The sequence below is a fragment of the Grammomys surdaster genome, unplaced genomic scaffold, assembly GCF_004785775.1.
Source record: "Grammomys surdaster isolate TR1022 unplaced genomic scaffold, NIH_TR_1.0 271, whole genome shotgun sequence".
NCBI lineage: Eukaryota > Metazoa > Chordata > Mammalia > Rodentia > Muridae > Grammomys > Grammomys surdaster.
Window position 1 is genome coordinate 11,996,182 of NW_021604712.1, and position 20,879 is coordinate 12,017,060.

A 20,879-nucleotide genomic window follows, 5' to 3' on the forward strand; every position below is an offset into this window, starting at 1 on the left:
TCCCCAAAGTCAGATTTGTACATGAATAATTGTATCGTGGCTTCTTTTGTCAAGCACATAAGCCATATTTATGTTACCCATTTCTTTTTGATTTTTAAGGATGAGAAGAATCAAGTTTTAACCACCAACATTTGGCTACAAATGGTAAGTTCAGATATACTTACCTGCCTGTTCTTGCCCGCTGTGCATGTGCTCAAACTACATGGAAAGAAGTTTCTAGGAGAGCCGAGACTGGTGCTCTGACCCTGCCAACTGAGCGTGCTGGAGGAAATGCATGTAGATGTCATGTTTGATAGGATGGAACCAAGGATGAGCGCCTGACACCAGCATGACTCTATGCTTGCTTGTATTGTACTGCTGGATGATCTCAGGACATTTTAAAACATTGCATGCCAGAGAAATAGTCAGATGCAGGGCCACGTCTCAAGGTCGATGCCCTGTGTTATAGCCTCTCCTGTTGTCTTTATGCTTCAGAGCTGCATGTTCGAAGGGAACCAAGGGATACTTAACCAGGGTGTCCACACTCTATGCTGTGGACTGACATTCTTCAAGAGTCTTGAAAGCATACAGAGGTTAAGCATCCATGTTTTGAGAGCTTACAATCAGAAAATCCCCTGAAGCACAAAACATTTTGATCATCAGAGTGACATTAAAAATGTTTCATATTTTGAGGGCTTTTGGGATTTGGAATTTTCAGATTGGGGATGTTCATTTGGAAAAATCTATGCAAACTACTCCAGAATCCCCAATTCCCCCAAACCAGAAAACACTTTGGCTGCTAGCGTTTTGTATTTAAAAAAAACAAAAAAGGATATCCATCTGGTATTTTATTCTTAAATTTTTATTTGACATTCAGATTTCTAATCTAGATCATTTAATTGCAATATGTATCAGTTCCATCAAATTGTAAATATTAGAATCTGAGTTTCAAACTGTCAGTCTCTTATTTAGGTGGAGTTTTGAATGCCACTGTAATTTTGTGCATGTATGATTCTTACAACCACAGCCCTCTCTGTCTCTCATCTATTTTACAGCTACTCCTTTCCTCTCTGTATCTTCCTTTCTTGCCCTTTCCTGCCTCTTTCTTTTCCTCTCTTCTTCCTCTTCTTTTAGGTTCTTTCTTTTCACTTCCTTTCCCCCTTTTCTTTCATGTTAAGACAGGGCATTGTTATGTATTTCAGGGTGTCTTTGAACTCCTAATCCCAGGCTCTGTGAGTAGAGTCAAACATTACCATGTGTGCTGATGCACTTGCATATCTTGTGAATTTTTAAAATTAGGGTTTTGTCCTATTGCAAAATGTTATATTTGAAACTCCATTAATTAGTCTAGATTTCTCTCAAATGTAAATATCTATGTAACATCATTACTTTAGGCCATGGCAAATTAAAATAAAATTCCTCTGAACTGATTTAACAATACTGATGCTAGTATTGTTATATAATTCACCAAAGCGATATGGATTGCAAAGGTTAAACATTTTCTAATTGGAGATTCTTGTCTATCAAAGACAACACTTTGCTTTCAATTGATTTTTGCATCTATAGGTGACTTTTTATTTCTAGAAATGAGGGACAGATGCAGCCATGGCCTTTGTTCAATCACTGCCTTATTATAGATGCAGCAGCCTGCAGAGTTGGTAATAAATGGTCTTTGTGCAGCCCTGTTACACAGTTCCTTAAACTTCTCTTCAAATACGCATCAGTTGACAAATTGATTAGTTTCTCCTTTTGTTGTTGTTGTTGTTGTTGTTGTTGCTGAGAGGAGAACATTAAAGGAATTAAACTCATCTGAGTTTTGGAAATATTTGTCTGGTAATTCATGTGGACCAATACTGTGGATTGGCCTCTTGCTTGGTTCTTGAGTCAGGGGCACAAATATAGGACACTGATAAGTTGAGGTGAGCCCATCTTGTAGCGCAGTGTCAAGAGAAGCAATAGCAGAGGCAGAGCAGATTACTGGGTGGCCCTTGGAAGGTGAGGTTTCTCAGGAACCCATGGATAGTTGAGAAGTTAAAGCAGGTGCTAGGGGCATACTTTGGTATGGAAGAGCCCTCTCACTGAGCTATCTGTAACAATAATGTGGAGCTTTGGAGATAGTCCCATGTAGGAGTTAAACAACACAGCCGACCTGCTCATGTGTGCCCTGCTCCTGGCCTCCTTTGTTTACGTCTAGATATGGTGTCTGGGAAGGCTGGCTACATCCTCCGGGACACTCATTCCACATCTCCTATTCTTGCCTCTTCCAAAGTCATCTTTATCTGGCTGAACACTGGCCCATCTGCTCAGACCTGGGAGCCCAGTTCAGCAAATTCTGGTAGCTCACCTTTCAAAGCAGATCCTGGATCTGCGCATTGTTCACCAGCCCATGATTCTCCCTGTTCTCAGTCTGCCTGTCTCACCTCACTCAGTATAGTCTTACAGCCAGCCTTCCTGTTCTGCCCCTTTTCTTCCCTAGTTGTGTCTGTTCTCAGCACAGCAGCCAGACTGACCTATGTGAAAATGAGTGCCCCATGCTCAAACCCCTCCCCTTCTGGGGGCCCTGGTCTCCCAGATAATCTACAGCTGAAGGCAGTGACAGTCCCTTCCCTACTTACATTTAGGCTCTCTTACATTCCTCTGCAATCTTCTTTCTGGCTCTGCTCCCTGCTCTCTTGATGTTCTCCACACATGTTGCGCAAGAATGACCTGGGATTTTGCATGTACCTAGAAAGCCACATGATGGGTTCCCTTGCTTTCTTTTGTTTTCTCAAACACCACCACTTCAGTTGCTTCTTCCCAAACCTTGCTACAGTCTACTCTGTTTATCACCCCTCCCCCATCTCTTTTCACTGCTGTGAACAAAAGATCCTGTTAGGCAAATGTTTTACCACTGAGCTAAGTTCCAGCCCCTAACTTCCTCTTTGCTACTCTTTTCTCCCAAGGAATTTCTCACCCTCTGATGCACATAGCATCCACTTCTCCCTATGCTCCTTGTCCCCAGGTCTCTCTCCCTCTGACTATCAGGTATCCTGTGCTGGAGTTGAACTTGACTGTACCTCCAGAACCTAGTGTACTGCCTTACCTTCAATAGGAATTGAGTAACTTTTGTTGAAGGAATGGACAAACCCAAGACTCTACATCGACTTAGGGCAGGGAAGAATAAGTATGATCCACACTAAACCCAGCTCCTTCCATAACAATGGGATCCTTGAGTTAGTTGGAGTTCTGAGAACTCTGGGAGATGATGACAGTTTTCCTGGGACCTGTGAGGAACAAAACAAAAACACAGGTGTCAACATTTCCCTTTTTCTTTTTTCTTTTTCCTTTTTCTTTTTTTAATGCATCTCCCTCTGTGGCCCTGATTGGCTAGCTGTTTCCTGTGTAGCTCTATGGCTTTGAACCTGAGTTGATTCTCCTGCTTCAACACCGCCCCCCCACACACACTAATACACACACAAGGGCTGACATTTTACCCCACCATGCCATTCTACAGAGAGAAATATGTGTCATGGACAGGTTGACAGATATCTGTTCCTGTACCCACCTCCCTGGCCCTCAAAAATTGATTGCTTTCCAGCAATGTCTCTGACATGGCAAGTGGTTTTTAAAGGGGGCTGGTTTCCAGGAAAATTGTAACAGGACGATTACCGTGCTGAGTTCAGACATTTCATAAAAAAAAAAAAAACGCCTGTTTTCTGAAGGGTATCACTAGAGACCTTTAGATTTTTTTTTGAACTCCAATTAAGAGTTGCATTTACAGAAATATCTAAAATTTCACTTTTTAAATCCCATTTACTTATTGAACTCACCACTGGGAGTGCCCACTTTGTAGAAGGCATTGAGCAAAGCCATGGGAGAGCACTTAGGAATGTATTCGCCACATTTCCTCCTTTTACAATCAGGCCATGCAATTAACTCATTTAAAGAAAGGTTAAGCACTGAGAGATGATAAATGTTTGAGGAGGCTAATTACCCTGATTTGATCATTATACATTGATATATACCTGTACTATATTAGCATACCGTACTTATAAGTGTGCACAGTTGTGTGCCAATTGATTTCTAATTAATCACAAAAATAAAAGTGGTCATCATAGCAAATCCTGATGTTTCTCTGGAATATTGTAAGAATGGGTGGGAATACAGTGGAGGTCACAGATGGGAACACTCCTGTTTTATCAAAATGGCAAACAGAGTGGCCTTACTTCTAAAAGGAAGCTGTGCAATGCTGGCACTACTGTATGTCTCTGCGTTAGTGCAGCCGACCCAGCTAAGCCCTGTCCTAGGTAGCTTGTGCCCTTAAGAGATTGAGTGTTGACTCTGGTCTGGAAAGTGATACCTCGGTTGTGGAGGGCTAGGACACTGCTTCCCCACCTCATTTTCAAAGTCCTCCTCCCTGCCCCCCCCAATCTTGTATTTAAAACAAATATAAACAGTTACCATTGAAAACCCATCTCCCTGTTCTCTTGCCTCAACCTGGCATTGCTGTGAGTAAGTCCTGGTTGCAGGGAGGACACTGGGCCTTGCATGTCACTAAGGGCAGGTGTAGGAGCTTCCTTGGGACAATTGATAAACAGCCATGCACTGATTTTTGTTTCTGTGTTCTTTGGCCACTCACCTGCCTGGTCTGACCCAGCCTTGATATTATACGTGGATAAGAATGAAGCTCAGTATGGAAGGAAGCAGGGCCAGAGTTCCCAGGGGAGCATCAGCGAGGGCAGGAGAAGATGGATTGTCAAGGAATGGCTTTTAGCACTGGGTCTCAGTTCCCAAAGCCTCATTCCACTAAGTTCTGTTCTGAAATCTGATACACATAATCTTTTCTCCAGGGTGTTTCTACTCTGCAGTCAATTTTCTGCAAATTATAGATTTTTCAGTCCAGTCAAAATGGCAGAGTCACAAAAGTTTTTTAAAAATTAAATTCCCCTTGACCTACCCCTTGTGGACTTTCTTATCCTTTTTCCCCAGCTGTCTTTCATTTCGCATGATTGAGATTATTCCAACAGCCTGAAGAATACTGAGTTGCTGATTTCTGAGACTCTCTTCCTATCCTGAGGGGAGCTGGTGGGAGATTCCTTCTGCAGAAGTTTTATCATTTTGGGAGACCGTTAGACATCTTTGATCTAATGTGTGTGAGGATATGACAGAGGACATTTCAGCTTCTACAGAAACACTGAAACGTTCCAGATGTACACATTTTCTTTTGAAAACCCTCCTTTTCTTTTTTAGAACACCAGCCATTTTGCCTTTGGATTTGACCATCTTTCAGTACTTACTCGCTATTTTTAGACTCTAATTCTAATTATAGTAATAATAGCATTCACATCACAGATTATTAGATTGTAAACCATAATTAGTTCTAAACTGCTTCCTTTTTATTTTCTGCATTTATTATCTGTGGAGCAGAAATACCACACATTGTGTTTACACATTAGCCAGCAGTATGCAGCTGGGGGCTGGACTGCAGCTGTGACCAGGTGAGAGGCACTGGGCATCACAGAGACAGAAAAATGTCAGCAGGAAAAGTGGGGGAAGGGACTCACATTCTTCCTTTGAGTCAAAATACTTGATCAGGTGAACTTTTACCCAAATTGGATGATTTTTTTTCTGACACCAATTATATGATGTCATTTTTAATACCTACAGCAAATCTCTAACCCAGCTGGATATCCATTTAATTCGATTTTGATATTGTCCATCTTGAGTTAATATCTGAATCCACAAGCTCAAGGTCTGTATCCCAGGAGGCTGTTCTTCCATCAGAAACATGTTGCAAATGTGTTGCCCTGGATACCCATACCCATCACAGTGCTTCTAACCCAAGGGTTCTACAGCCTTGGCGAGCAGGTACACATTTACTGGTCTTTGCTCTAAAGGATGTTGCTCAGAACCAGGTGTGGAAGAGGCACCAGGGCAGGAATTGAGGGAGGAGTTACCCTGATCCTCAGGACTTGCCACACTTCTGTGCACTCGTGTGTGTGTGTTTACCTGGAGCTTCCCTAAGCCCTGTACAGAAGTTTTTCTCCCTCGGTCTCCAACCCCATCTCTCAACTCTGGACTTAAGTATGAGATAGAGTTCATCATCCCCCACTCACTAGTCAGGCAGTTTGTCCTTATGGAGTCTGGCTTTCTTCCTGAAACTGTGAGAGGAGGTCCAACCCCAAAGCTGCTACATTAGCATAAACTCAGATACGGTCCAAAGGATGATTTTAGCAAAAGATATTCCTGTCACTCAGTAAGTTTCATGAGTTTAAGGAGCTCTATACAAAGAAAACCAAATATATTTCTCATTACTTTGCAGTATATTTTGAAAGGAAACAAAACTATTTTTGTTCTAAAAGATTTCTACTTTTTGAGAATTTCATGCATTAGTATTGTGTATTTATATCATTTCAAACTCTCCCTCTTCCAACTTTTCCTGTGTCCTTATTCACTCCTCTTCAAATTACTGATGTCTTATACTTTAATTATTACAAATACACAGACATACCAAAGAGACAGAGGGAGTGAAGGAGAGAGGGAGAGCGTGCACAAATATGAGCCTTATGAGGTTCCATTTATTGTTGCTCATCTGTGTATGTGTGTTTAGAGATGACCACAGGAGATTAGGTAACCTATCAGGTAGCTGGTGCTTGTAGAAGATTGACTTTTCTCTCAGTGGAATGGGGCTTTGTGAGATTTCCCCATCCATGTTGGCATGCCAACAAGAGCTGCAAACATGTATGCTCCATCTTCATGGTCCCTGAACCTTAGATATATAGATTGTGTTGATACAGGGATTTTGTTGTAGGTGAATCCACTGGGGTTAGGAACACCACCAACAGTTTTTTTTCTGCATTTCTTTAATGATCTCTGTCTGCTTCATAAAGAAGGTTATTTGATGAGGGATGAGAGCTACACTTATCTGTGAGTATAAGTATCTAGAATGGAACTAGAAACTGTGGCAGTTTAGACAAGTGGCAGTGGTAGGTTCTTCTTTAGGGTCCATGATCTCACTAGCCATTGGGTAGCTGGCTAGATTTACAGTATCGGACATGAATTTCCTCCTATTAAATGGGCCTTTAGTCTAATTGTAGAGCCTGCGGTTACTCCCAAGATATGAGAGCCACTATTTTACCTTCAAGGGCTATCTTGCCTTGCTGGTTATTATTGTGGTTCCCAGGCTCTAAACCTTGGTAGGACTATTGACTGTTTTTAGTCCTTGGTAGTTTTCATAGCACCTTCATATATTTTGAGAGCTAGGCATTAAAGAGACAGCTTCCAGGCTGCTTCTAGCTCGATTCCTCTAAGTTCTATGTCCAACCAAAGTGTGTGGTATCTTCTGAATTACGTTTTACCTTCAAGTTCTGGGAGGCAACCAAGAGCAACATCAATAATCTATATTGTTTTGGCATTCGTGGACTCCTTTGACCAAGAACTGGAAGAGAGGATACTTCACCTGTTCTTTCCAACCCTGTTTTCATGCCATGCATACACACACACACACACACACACACACACACCAAATTTAAATTAAAGTTTTCTGAAAACTCAAGACATGTTCATAGCGGACCCAGGTGTTGGAATTGTATAAGGGTCTGCACAATGGTACATGACATACATTCTATATCACCACCTCCCCTTTCCTCTTGACCTTACAGCTTGCACACTCTTCATTCTAGGCACTGTTAAGGAATATCTCTGCTGGTTCAGTCATGTGGTTTCTCAGGGGCTGACATGTTGAAAGGTTGCTATCCATGGAGAGATATACCTTGGACTCCTATTCCTATAGACCAAAGATCTAAGTGGCAGGGAATGGTTTGAGAACACACATCCATTTCTTCTAAAGCCTAACTACAAAAGCCTCATTCTAAATTTTTTTTCTAGGAAGTTCCCAATAGGCTCCCATGTTCTGTTAGCATTCTCTACTGCATCCACCATGCTTTTTACACCATTGTTTGTTCCTCAGACATTGGAGATGCTGTAGCCCTTTGTCATGTAGTGTTCTGTAAAATGAAAGCATTGCTTTCTAAGTCTATCATTTGTTGCTTGCCTATAAAAACTGCATGATTTTGTCCTGTTGCTGAAGGCATGGCCCCATTTTACCCTTATTTTATCCTGAGAGGATGTGTACACATAGGAAATCGCAGCTCAGAGAAGATAATTCAGCCTCCTGGTTTCTCACAGCAAATCTCACAGTCCAGGTTTGTCTGGTTCCAAAGTTTCTTGCAGCCATTCCTTCCTACCAGTTGCTAGGTCAGGTTGTTTTCCACATTAGAGAAAATAGCATGCACAGATCAGTGCCTTCAGAGACTGCATCTGGTCTGTGTTGTTATGTCTGAAGGCTTGTAGTTCAGAGACATTGCTTTAGAAGAACCAATCCTGAGGCATCCAAGAGGTTCATTTACTTAAGGTCTGATGACACAATCGAGTCTTGACTCAATGACCAACTTAAATCCAGAGCAGTCAGAGCTTTCTTCTGTGTCATTGCATTGACAAATTTGGATTGTGGTGAGGCAGAAGGCACACATACAGTGTTGAGCAGGCAGAATAGCAGTGATGTCACCTGCCACAAGGCAATGAAGCACCCACAGCTGAGTGTGCCCAGAAGCTAGGGGATGTGGGGAAAGATGGGAGGTGTGAGGCAGCTCCGATATGCTACTACTAAGTGGTCTTAAGTTTGAATAACCAGATGATCCCATTCCTTGACTTCCCCACTCATCCACCTATCATGTCATCAGACTTAGGAGATGGGTCCTTGTCTGCCATGCCAGCATGCCTTCAAGGGTAGTTCTTGGAACCCAGCCTCTATGGGCACAATATTGGTTACTGTGATTGACTCAGAGCAACATTCCAGGGTTAAGAATAAGATGGAAGTGTTTTGACATGGAAGCAGGGGAGAGAATTGAAGGGGAACATAGAGCTAAGCATATCCAGATGGAGCCGGCTGTTACAAACATGGTCCACCAAACCACTTGAATGAGCCAGAACGTCCTCAATGTTCCACTCCCCATAAATCTCATCAGCTGTGGACCCTATAGGACAGATGTTGATGTTCCAGTTAGTTTAATATCCTTGTTTGCTGAGGTCCCCAGTTTTGAATGGCGTTGTTCTCTGACTTTAGATTATTCCACTTCCGAAGACAACTTTTAGGACACTGTGGGTCCTCCAGAGGATGGCCAGACCTTTGAGACCTGTCCATGGATTTTTGTTGCCAGAATCAGAAGCTGTAGACTCAGAACACTCATTTGTATATTCCAAGTCCAGTAGCTCTGACAGTTTGGTTGCTTCCACTTGAGTATTGTTTTATAACTTTACAACACATGTGGTCAGAAATCAAGTGGAGATTGCTATACAACTGAAGCATTTCTATGTCTCTTAGCGTAAATATGTGGATAAGTTTCAGGGCACAAATGAGAATGTGTTTCATTATGGAAGACACTCTGGTTCCAGATGGAGGTCTAGCACTCCAAACCTTCCTAAATCCTGGGAAGTCTGGATCTTTCCATATGAATGTCAGTAGCAACACATTAAGTTGATGGGTCCTTTGCTGCCAGGCCTGAGATGTAGGGCTGATTGCCTGTTGGTAGTGGGAAGACTCTATGGTGATATCTCTGCCATCTTGGCCCTGGGAATGGCTGGAGGTACCTGATTATCGGAGAAAGGACTGTAGGCCTTTGTGGGGTTGGAGATCACTCAGGAGGGCCTGACCCTGAGTTACTGTATTCATTGCTATACTCACGAGTCCTCACCCCTATGTCGGTGTTCTGTTGCTGAGGCCCAGGGTTTGAGACGTCTGCTTATACTATCAAAAGCACTGTATAAGGCAAAATCAAAAATCATATTTAAGTGTACCCTCAGTTCTGAGAGGTTCTGCTTTATGGAAACAAATGGCTGGCATTTCTATAGTTTGGTTTTGATTCCAGTTGCAATAAATGAATTTATGCTTTTTCAAAATGCCCTTTCAGGGAAATCTTGGAAAGCAGAGCCATTATTCATTTGGCTAGAAGTAACCAGTCCATTGGGGGAGGAGAAGCCTAAGGCTAGAGGTGTGCAGTGAGTTGAAATTGGCTTTAATGCCATCATACGAACATGGTTATGGTGACAGCAGGTCCCCAAATGTGATTTGTTATGCTAGTCTGGATCATTTTAGAAGGGATTATTTAATTCCCAGTTTTCTCACACTTTATAGATAACAACTTAGTCATGGAATAATGTCCAAACTCTTTTTTGACTTTGAACTTTCCTAATAATTTCTTACAAGAAATAGAAGTAAACCAGGGAAGAAATTGCCACTAATTCTCTATCTTTGTCAGTCTTGGACAGATCACTATTTGCAGTGGAACATGTCTGAGTACCCTGGAGTGAAGAACGTTCGTTTTCCAGATGGCCAGATTTGGAAACCAGACATTCTCCTCTATAACAGGTAAGCACTCCTGACAGATGGGAAATGATCTTCATTTGTATGCATGTGGCGATAAAGCATATTTGAGCATTTTACAGAAAAGCTGGCTGTGTTATCTTTAATTTGGAACCATTGGTCCTTTTGGGGCTTTCCAAGTGGGCAGATCTCTGGGAGGCTGCTCTATGCCTCTGCTGGTATTTGCATCTAAGTTCAGGTTGTCTCCCCTGCTGCTAGAAGTGTTCCATTCCAAGGGACTGCACTATAACCACTAGAGATACGTAAGATTGTTCCCCACTTATAGGAATGTAAAACATTCTTAAGGAAATAACTTTGCTGTCTCTGAATGGCCACCATTGTACTGCACAGCAGAAGGTGCCAGAGAGCTTGTGCATTGGAAATTACCGTTTAGACTTAGGTTCTCATCTGACTTGTTCCCCATTGCACACTGGGTATCTGTTGGATTTTGGCCAAGATCTGCAGAACATGCTTATCAGAGAAGCATGTGCACAGGCTGAAGAAGATCTGTAAGAGACAGCTAATATGGATGACAGTCATGTTTTTATATTAGGAGCAAAAGATAAAGGGATTCATTTGTAATTCAAGGAAATGTGATTTGCAGACACGATGGCCAAAGAAGTAAGTTTTAGGCAGTTTTAAGTTCTAGAAGTGGCAAATTCCTTGTCGTGGCCATGTAGACTTAGTAAGAAAGTTTCAAACATCTCTGTTCTAAACAGGATGATCAATATGATGTCATGCAAAGAGGAAGGTAATGAGAGATCATTGTTTTTTTGTTCCTGTCTTTGGAAAGCGAGGAACACAGGTGTTCCTGACTCATAGTGCTGTGACTGTCCACCACTGCTCAGTGATTCCTCAGAGAATGTCTAGGGCAGCTGATTTGTTCTACTTGCTATTTCCAAACCCTGAGCAGTTCGGTCTCTTATATTCACATTTAATTGCTTTCCACCTTTCCCTTGGATGGCTGAATGTGCCTCTAGAAGAAAAGCACCTCCTCGTTTGCTACCATTGTCAGCTTCTTAAAGGAAGTTCAGATAACTGAGCTACTGGGATGTCCAAGTTCAGAATGATTCATCCTTTATTGAGTGGTTGAAACAGCTGAACTTTGGGTCATCCATTTCCTGGAGAATGCACTGAAATTCTGGGTCTGCTGTAGAACAGCACCACCGGCCACTGTCTTAAACAGCAGACATATGTGTGCTCATGGTTTTGGAGGATAGATAAGTGAGCTGTAGATGTAGCCAGGCTTGGCTTCTGTTTCTTTCTACTGGGATTATAAGTATCAGCCTTCTCACTGTGCTATCTGGTATCCTATTGTCTTGCCAGAACACTAGTCTAATGACTTCCTTAACTTTAAATACTATGCATATGAGTGTGTGTGTGTGTGTGTGCATGTGAGTGTGTGTGTGTTGAGCTTTTGCTATATAGTAAAAGCTAGCCTGGAACCTCTGACCTTCTATTTTTTACATACTGGGCTTCCAAGCATTCAACACCATACTTAACTCTTTAATTGACTCTTTTCTGGGCCTGTCTCTAAATGCAGTCACATTTTCATGTGCTAGGGTTTAGAATTTAAATGTAAAAACGTGTGAAGAAACAATTTAGCTTTGTAAGGAAATTTCTGTGGTACATGCGGCATACCTAGTGGTGTCCTTGGCAAAGTGGGGGGGGGCATCAAGTGCCAACATTCAGTGGTAGTTGTGTATTTATTTGTGGGAGGAGAACGATGTCACCTATCAATTAAGAACTGTGTTTCTTAGTTCCTGAAAGTATGTATATGTTTTTTAATGTGGTAGAATTTTAATAATGAGGCAATGAAAGATGGTTTTATGGCTGTGTGTAAGACTATTAGCTCTAAAACATGAAATGTTTGATGATCTCAAACTTCTGGCTAATAGAGAGTTACTGATTATTCTATATAATTACTTTTTTTTTTTTTGGTTTGGTTTTTCGAGACTGGGTTTCTCTGTGTAGCCCTGGCTGTCCTGGAACTCACTCTGTAGACCAGGGTAGCCTCAAACTCTCGAACTCAGAAATCCACCTGCCTCTGCCTCGCAAGTGCTGGGATTAAAGGCATGCGTCACCACCACCTGGCTATATAATTACTTTCAAGGATCATGGATAGAACTGCTTCCACTTGACATATGGCACCAGGCTGTAGGAATGTGCCCCCTATGGAACATAAACCATGGTCTAGGGTCCTGCTTGCATATCATCCTTCAGCAGCTTCCCTGTAATTTTCTCCATGTGCCTGTTGATCATATCACCAGTGTCCCGCATGGAGCTGAGAAGGGCCACCTCATTGTTTTCTTTACTTTTTCTAAGCAATCAATGTTATTGTTTGAATCTGAAATCCCCAACACGGGCTCATATTTTGAAGATTTGATCTACAGCTGGTCGTCGGGTTATGGGAAATTCTGAAAACTTTGAGAAGTGAGCCTAGCTAGAAGAAATACGTCACTGGGAGGAGGGGTCCTTCAGGGTATACTATCTCTCATGATGTCCTGCCCACCACCTTTGATATCTGGTACCCTGTAACATGAACCTCTGTCTTCGACCAGAAGCTCCTGAAACCATGATGTTCTGTTGAGTCTTTTTGGCCCATACAGCCATGAAGTAAACCTTCTGAGACAATGAGCCAAAAGAAATAGCTCCTTCCTTAAGTTGTTTCAGGCCTTTTGTCCAGACCATCAGAAAAGTAACTAGCTCAGTGGCACATACAAGTTCTGTGATAAATCAGTTGCTAGCTGTCTTTTATACTCAAAATATACAATGCACAGATTACAGAGACTTTTATTTAAGCCAGACATAGACTTGTGTCATTTTTCTATTGCCACAATACAAACTACCTTAAATTGAGTGGCTTGAAAAAAAATCTCAGACTCATATTTCACTATTCTGTGTGATGCTTTGTCCTGACCAAACCAATCTGCTTACATGTCTGCTGCATATGGGATTGGCATACTACAGTTACTGGGGCAGAGGGACATATCCAGTGATGGACACACTGGGCTGCTGGCAAGGATGACAGCCATGGCTGAGGACCACACCACCTTTGTTTTATTCGTCAGTCCTTTTACCCGGGTCTAGGTATCCCCAGTTTGATGGCTAGGGGGTATTCTAACAAGAAATCGGTGGGGGCTGCCATGCATCTAAGACTGAGCACGGAACTCCCATAGCAGTCACTCACTTTATTGCATTGCTCAGAATAGACGGCAGCTCAGCTTATTCTTGTCCTTTGTCCACAAATCTTCAAACTTGCAGAGTTTTACCCATTTTCCTCTTTTCATGTGTTACGGAATATTCTTCTGAGTTCACTATCCTTCTCCCCTTCCTTTATACTCAAGAGGAATGGACTGATTTCACTTCCCTTGACTATTTTCCACAAATTGTCCTTTTTTTATCTTCACCTATGTAATGTAGCATGTGTGCCACTTTCAATAAATGTATACATACATACATACATACATACATACATACGCACATTGCAAAAAAGAAGGACAAAAGATTAAAATAAAGGAAAGAAATCATGTTGGCAACTCAGAAAACAAGTGAAAGAGTCAAAAAGTCAACACCAGAGACAGCAAGCACAGGCTTGTCTTTGGTAAATCCTTACCTTTAAGTATTCTATACTGGGTGATTTTGAGAAAGGTAAGCTTAATACTTTCTGTCTGTTTCAGGCACTCAGAATACTATGTTCTGCCCATAGACATACTGTGGTCCATCCACACATGGATGAAGGTGTTGGGGCTGTTCCCAAAGAAAGAAGTTAAGATGTCATTCTTGAAGATAATGTTAGAGCATCTGGAGATGTCTTGCAACCATAGTGAATTTTGTGTAACGCTATGGTTTTGAGATCCAATGCATTTTTTCCATGATTTAAGAGGCTGGTGGCTCACTGTAAAATAGATATCTCTGCACCATTTCTAGAATGGGCAGATGCATTTTCTTGATGGATGAGGAACCAGGTATGTGCTACCAGCCAGCTGGACTGCTGTGAGGAGAGGATGGGTGTTAATAAGAGCTCTGCCTGATGCTGATTCCAGTAGTTTCTCCTTCACTTTATCCTGCTTCACTTGGGGCCGTCAGCTCAAAATTTTTTCTGAACACAATCTAGCTCAAAATAAGCTAGACAATCACAGATGCCTTGTCACACTTTCCCCTTTTTGGGTGGTGTTAAATGTGTTTCTGGGGCCAGTAGTCATTTCTCCAAAGGGAATTCTGTATTGTGACGTAGAAGTGGGCTCTGCAACTGCAAACAAATGTCTTGGCCTACCTAGAAATCTTCTGTATTTTAGTTGCCTAGTAAGGGAAAAAGTTTAGTAATAATGGGAAATTTTTAATGAGTATATTTAAAGATGTGTTTGATAGGTCTGATTTTGAGAGCAGCACTTGTAGTCGGGCATCTCTTTCAGATACTGTGAAGAGCTTTGTTTGTACATCTGTAGGCAAATATCTTTCTTCCATTGTCCCTGGGACCTATTAGTTGATGACAACCTTATAGAGATGACTGTGTCCAACCTGTTATGGTGCCTCATAGTGCCAACAAGTGACACATCGTTGAAACAGAATGTTCCCCCCCTGTGAAGAGTCTCATATTCTTCTAGAATGAACTGAAGATTAGAATGTCAGCGCATGTGGTTTATTAGGGAAGTGATACCAAGAAGTTCTAGGTAGGAGGAGAAGCATAACGGGAAAGGGTGGTGAAAGCAGGCATCAGTGTGGCAGCTGGGCTGTGCCCACTAGGAGATGTCATGTGACCATCTCACATTGCTCTGGGAAACCTAGGACTAGGGTTTATACAAAACTGCTAGCTTCCTTGAACCTATTACCAACCTGTTCCAATACATGAACTAGAAAGCCTCTAGAGAGGCAGCTGTCAAGACCTTGGATGTAGGAAATATAGTTGTCAATGTTGATTTTCCAATTCTACTCTAAAGGTCCACCCCTACATCGCCCAGCATGATTATAGACCTAAACTTGGCTTCCAGTGGGGATCACAGCAGCAGAGTGAAGCACTGTGAATGGCAAGGAATCCTCTTAGGACAGGCTTCTTTGAGTAGGCTGGGTGTTCTCAGGTAGGCAATGCACAAGGGAGGTAGCACAAGGGAGGTAGCAGAGAGAACTGGAAGCCCAGGTTTGTATCTTAGTAGGTGATACCTATCCCACCATGGGGTGGAGTGTGTTCATAGAAGTTCCACATGGGTTTATAAGTGAAATGGGATCTCAGGGAGTACCACTTAGTGTTATGAGAATTCATACCTCTGAAATCATGGTACTTGTGAATAGAACTGAGGTTGGTCCATTAGTGAATAAAGCCCTGCAGTTAAGGTTGGGACCTAATAGGGCCAAGGACATATCTCAGTAATTACCAGGATAGTTCTGGGATGCAGCAGAAATCTCCTGGTTTTGCCACTGGGACTTTGAGAAGGAAGCTTAGTGTTATGGTGTTGGGAGTTTCTGCCTAATCAAATATTCCCATCTAATAGGGGTGGTGCTCTTTTTAAACCGTGTGTGTAGGAAGCAGTGGCATGTTTTACAGAGGTGAGGGGAGCTAGTCAGTCTATATTTGCACCTCCAGGCTCATTTTCCAAAAGGTCTATCATGACGTTCCCTGGCGGCTGGTACTGTTTGTTTTTCATTTGTTGACTTGTTCAACCAATATTGAATGAAGGTCCCACACTGCCATCACACATTATGTGATACACTGAGGATGCAGTATTGTCAAGCCAGATTAAGTCCCTGTCCCATAGAGAAAGGTGGAGAGCATGTGATAGACTGTAGGTGCTCCCAGAAAGTCAGCAAGGACAATTGGACTGGAGTCAGAGGCAGGAGAGGAACTTTCTCAATAGTGTGTCCTGTGGTGTCAAGGAGAGGAAAAGGTAAAGCAGTAGGGCAAAGGCCTGTCCATAGTGCTCCTGAGAGATATACAAAGGTGTTGGGCTGCCTCTCTCCCTAGCCGCTGGGGTGCCCTATTGCCACTAGGAAGCCACTCGAGGGAGGTAGAACACAGTTCATGATATGAGAGTACACCAAGGTGTTTCCCCAAGTGAGAAACAGCAGGATCTGGGATAGATGGTGTGATTCCCTGCCTCCTGTGTATCCTGACACTGCTAGGGATCTCAGGCAGTTGGGAACAGGAGTCCCTGGGTATGTGCCAGGCAGGGATGGATTGGAATCCAGTTTGATTCCAAGCAAGTGCAGAGAGTACAGAGGGGCTGGAAGAAAGAAGGCCTTCTTTAGGAGGAGACTTAGGTGAGGCTCTTTACAGTGAAGCCCTCCCCAAACCCTACTCCCAACCCCAGCGGCAATCCTTGATAAAGGAGATGGTCCTTGCTTATCCAAATTGCTTTATTTGATAGTGAATGTGAAAGCATACATCTTACTCAGTGTGAACCAGGGATTAAATACCTTTTGCAGGAAGGGATGCCCAGGAAGAGAAGCTTGTTGGCCAAACACTCAGGGCTTATTTAGATATCTCATGAGCATGGAGTTTTTATGCTATGTGTCTTGTTGTCATGGTTCTCTCAGTGGGGTGTCATGGTTACATGCTCCAGATCAGGTCTTTGGCAGGAAGCTGGCCTCATGCTTACCATTCTCAATTCTGAAATTTCCCTGGGGTTTAGGCTTACTCAACCTTACCAGTTCTTATGTCTGGTGGCACAGTCCATGTGCCCCACATAAAGGAGGCTGAGATACCCAGGGGCTATTGATAGCTCCTCTTGGTGTGCTCCCTGAACCAGCTGGCTCTCTGCTTCTGCAATGGACTGTGCCTGTTATTGTCTGAATACTGTCAACTCTGGAAGTTCTGGAAAACTGATAGCAAAACAAATGATTGTATTCCATGGGAAAGCATATGGATTCTGTGTGGTGAGTGACTTTCTCTCTTCACAGGTCAAGTGAGACTTCTCGGATGGCTGTGCATATGTCTCCTTTCTGGATGCATCTCAGAATTGTTTGCTATGCCTTGCTGTTTGCTTGGCAATGAATGACTTAAAAGTCCTCTTTGACAAATGTCTCATTTATATTTCTGCAAGTATCATCATTTTTTTAAAAAGAAAAATGTATCTATTTTTATGACCCTGAGACAAGAACATGTCCCTGAATCCATTATAGGAATAAAAAGGACCTGCATGGCTAAAAGAATTGGGTGGCAGGATAAGGTCAGCAACTGGAGAGAGAGTTAGGAACAGGGTGGAGAATGAGGACCCCAGGTCGGGGGCCTGACTGTGTGAATGAAATGAAATTGTCTGATCTTTTTTTTTAATGGAATTTCTGTTTCATTTCTCTTTTGCTCTGAATAATTTACAAGGGCCTTTTCATAGTTTCCTTCCCTCTTGCTAACAACTGGTAGCCATCAGGTGTCCTTGTGCAGAAGTTACTTTGTGTTCTTTTGCACGGTACACACATCCTGCTCGTGGCAGTAAGCCTATGTTATTTCTCTTGATTCTCTCAGTAACTTGGAGAAAAGGAAGGAGGCATATTGGTGGCATTGCCATGTGCCACTGTGAGTCCAGCTAGTTCAGGCTGCCTGGAAACTGCTGTGTCTGCTACTAGTACCTGTTACTATGTGACTCTTAGCCTACGGTGTTTTGCACCTTCTGTAAAAGTTCGAGTGGTATCAGCTGAGCTTAAGTTGTCTTGACTTGTTACTTCAACATACTGGAGCCTAGTCTTGTCTACTGGGTACTTGCTTGGTGCCAGGGCTTTTTGTCCTTCCTAGACTATGAAGTTGGCATGCTCATACATACTCCTCAAAAGCAGAAACTGGTACACGGAGATGATTGGTCCTTTGCCTACAGTCACACAGCTAGCTCTCTGGTCGTATATCATCTGATTTACCTGTTCATGCCTCTGGTCCTGTCTAAAAGTGCATGTTTTAGTGCATGTAAAGTTTTAGAACTCCTGGGTTTTACATTTTTATGAGTCAAGTTGTACGGTAAGGAGAATATTGATTATGACAATATATTTAGCTATTTTTTTGTCATTGTAACAAATTGTCTCAGTTATTTTTCTATTGCTATAATAAGACACCATGACAAAACCAACTTACAGAAGAAAGAGTTTGTTTGGAGCTCACAATTGCATAGAGTTCGAGTCCATGACCATCAGGGCAGGGTGCTTGAGCAGTAGCTAAGAATTCATACTTTCAAATATAACCACAAGGTAGATCTAACTGGGACCAGGTGCTTTTATGAAACTTCAAAGCCAGCCGCCAGTAACACACCTGCTCCAACAAGGTCACATCTCCTAATCCTTCTCAAACAGATCCACCCACTGGGAACCAAGAATTCAAATATATGAGCCTATAGAAGCCATTCTCGTTTAAACTACCACACACATGTATACACAACTTTCAAAAAATGCCAGATTTATTTTTGGCTCATGGAATTAGAGGTTTCTGTCCATGACCAGTTGATGTCATTCCATTGGGCTTATGATGGCACACATCTTGGTGATAACATGGAGAGTCCCATAGTCATTCTTAGGTGCAAGTTACAGTACCTAAAACTTTGCAATAGGACCCACCTTTTAAAACATGTCCATCTCCTCTCATTGATACAACAAAGACTTCAACTAATGGGATTGGGGAGGGGTATTTATATTCAAACAAAAGCTGTACATTTCAAGAAAGTTGGAACAAAGGATTATAGATATTTTCCACACAAAGTAAAAGAATGTTGAGATGATAATGATGCTTACTCTGATTTTAACATTCTATAGTGAATACATGCATCATCATAGTGCATGGTACCATATAAATGTGTATGGTTTTGATGTATCAAGTCAAAATCAGAAGTAAAAGCAGACTGTGTGCTCTTTCCTCTAAGCGGTGTTCATGCTCACATCTTCCCTGGACAGCTCTGCCTGCCTCAGCTTTCCTCTCATTCTAGGAAAGGAGTGTCATCTCTTTCTTAGCTGCTATGAAATTTCCACACTGCCCCCAACTAAGCATGCTTCTTTGTCTAGAGATGGGGATTTACTTTATTCCTGAGCTGGTGTGGGACTACCACAACTGTCACTTCATAATGAGTTTTACTCTGTATTGGATGCCCAGCTTGTTTTTGACCCAATCCCTAAATTAACTACTGCAGAAGCATTCCTGTGATGGAACTTGAGGTGAAAAGTTCCAATTACCCTGTGAGAGTTTGAGCAGAATTTCCAACAGAGGCGAAGCTACTCCCTTAATGACTAAAATAAGACTGTCTTGGATGTGACATCAGCCAAGTACGTGGAATCTTCCCTGTGCTCCTGTACCTTAGAGGCCGAAGCCAATCATGCCCAACAGTGTGGCTGTTTGAGGTACGCTTTGGACACAGCAGTGGGACTGTGAAGTCTATATAATAAATATTTCACAGGAACTCAATGGGAAGGTTTTGTTTTTGTTTTTTTAACATCATAAGCTGCCTAAGAAAAGAGGAGTGAATAACATACGAAAGGCTAATATCAGCTGGAGTTTGCTCTAACCCAGCTTGTGGGAATTTGCACCCATTCCCACTGCTCCTCAAGAAGTGATCTATACATACATTACCCACATAGAAGGGAAAGGGAGCATTGGGCCACAGGGCTGCAGCTGCAGAGGGAACAGGCTCACCCAACCTTAGGATTTCAGCTGCACCATCGGAGGTAGTGCAAGGTGATATGTCCTGTGGTGTGCTTCACACATTTAGGTATTTTACATTTCCTAGACATTGCAAATAAACATGACTAAGCGAGTATATCTAGAGTATCCTTTGAGTATATATGCCAAGGAGTGGTAAAGCTGGGTTGTGAGGTCAATCTACTTTTAGGGTTTTCAGAACTTTCCACACTAATTTCAATAGTGACTCCACCAATTTTCAAGCTGTTAAGTGTAGCAATGTTTTTCATATATATACATATATATACACATATATGTGTATATATACACACATATATGTATATATGTATATATGTACATGTGCATGTACATATATACATATACAAATAAACATATATATCCCATCACTGTGTTCCTACTATCTGCTCCAATGTTCTGGGTTCCCAAATGAAAAATACATATCCAGTCTTTGTATTTTGATATGCCTTAATCAGTGCAGTAGCTGGGCCACTTCCTAACCTCCATGCGGTTAATCCACCTCCCACAGCTAATCCTGAATTATCACTTACTAAATTCTGTATTCTGCTTTAGCTGCCCTGGACCCAGTTGGGCACCCCTTTTGGACTGCACTCTCCTGATTCCTACATGGTGGTTATGCCTCCCTGTCGTCCACTCTTATCCAGCATGGTGGTTCCTCTCCCCCACCTCTCCCAGCAGTGCTGCTGCTACTGCTGCTGCTGTTGCTTCTTCTCCTCTTCCTCCTCCTCCTCCTCCTCCTCCTCCTGCTCCTCCTCTTTCTTCCTCCCTCTCCCTCTCCCTCTCTCCTTCCTCTTCCCCCTCTCTCCCTCCCTCCTTCCTCTTCCCCCTCTCTCCCTCCCTCCCCCTCTCTCTTTTTCTCCCAAGCATATTGTAAATGTATTT

At 42.4% G+C, this 20,879-nt stretch overlaps 1 protein-coding gene across 2 annotated transcripts in view; it reads left to right on the top strand.

The window, feature by feature from the left end:
* The window catches only part of Chrna7 (cholinergic receptor nicotinic alpha 7 subunit), a 112,783-nt gene that overhangs the window by 53,909 nt on the left and 37,995 nt on the right, over window positions 1-20,879 (top strand). Inside the window, exons 3-6 of one of the 2 annotated variants that reach the window (XM_028776724.1) lie at window positions 100-144; window positions 10,275-10,384; window positions 10,810-10,887; window positions 16,625-16,633. In XM_028776724.1, the coding sequence (XP_028632557.1) occupies window positions 100-144; window positions 10,275-10,384; window positions 10,810-10,887; window positions 16,625-16,633 (242 nt within the window). The remainder of the gene's footprint in view (window positions 1-99; window positions 145-10,274; window positions 10,385-10,809; window positions 10,888-16,624; window positions 16,634-20,879) is intronic. The other variant, XM_028776725.1, reaches the window with a different exon arrangement.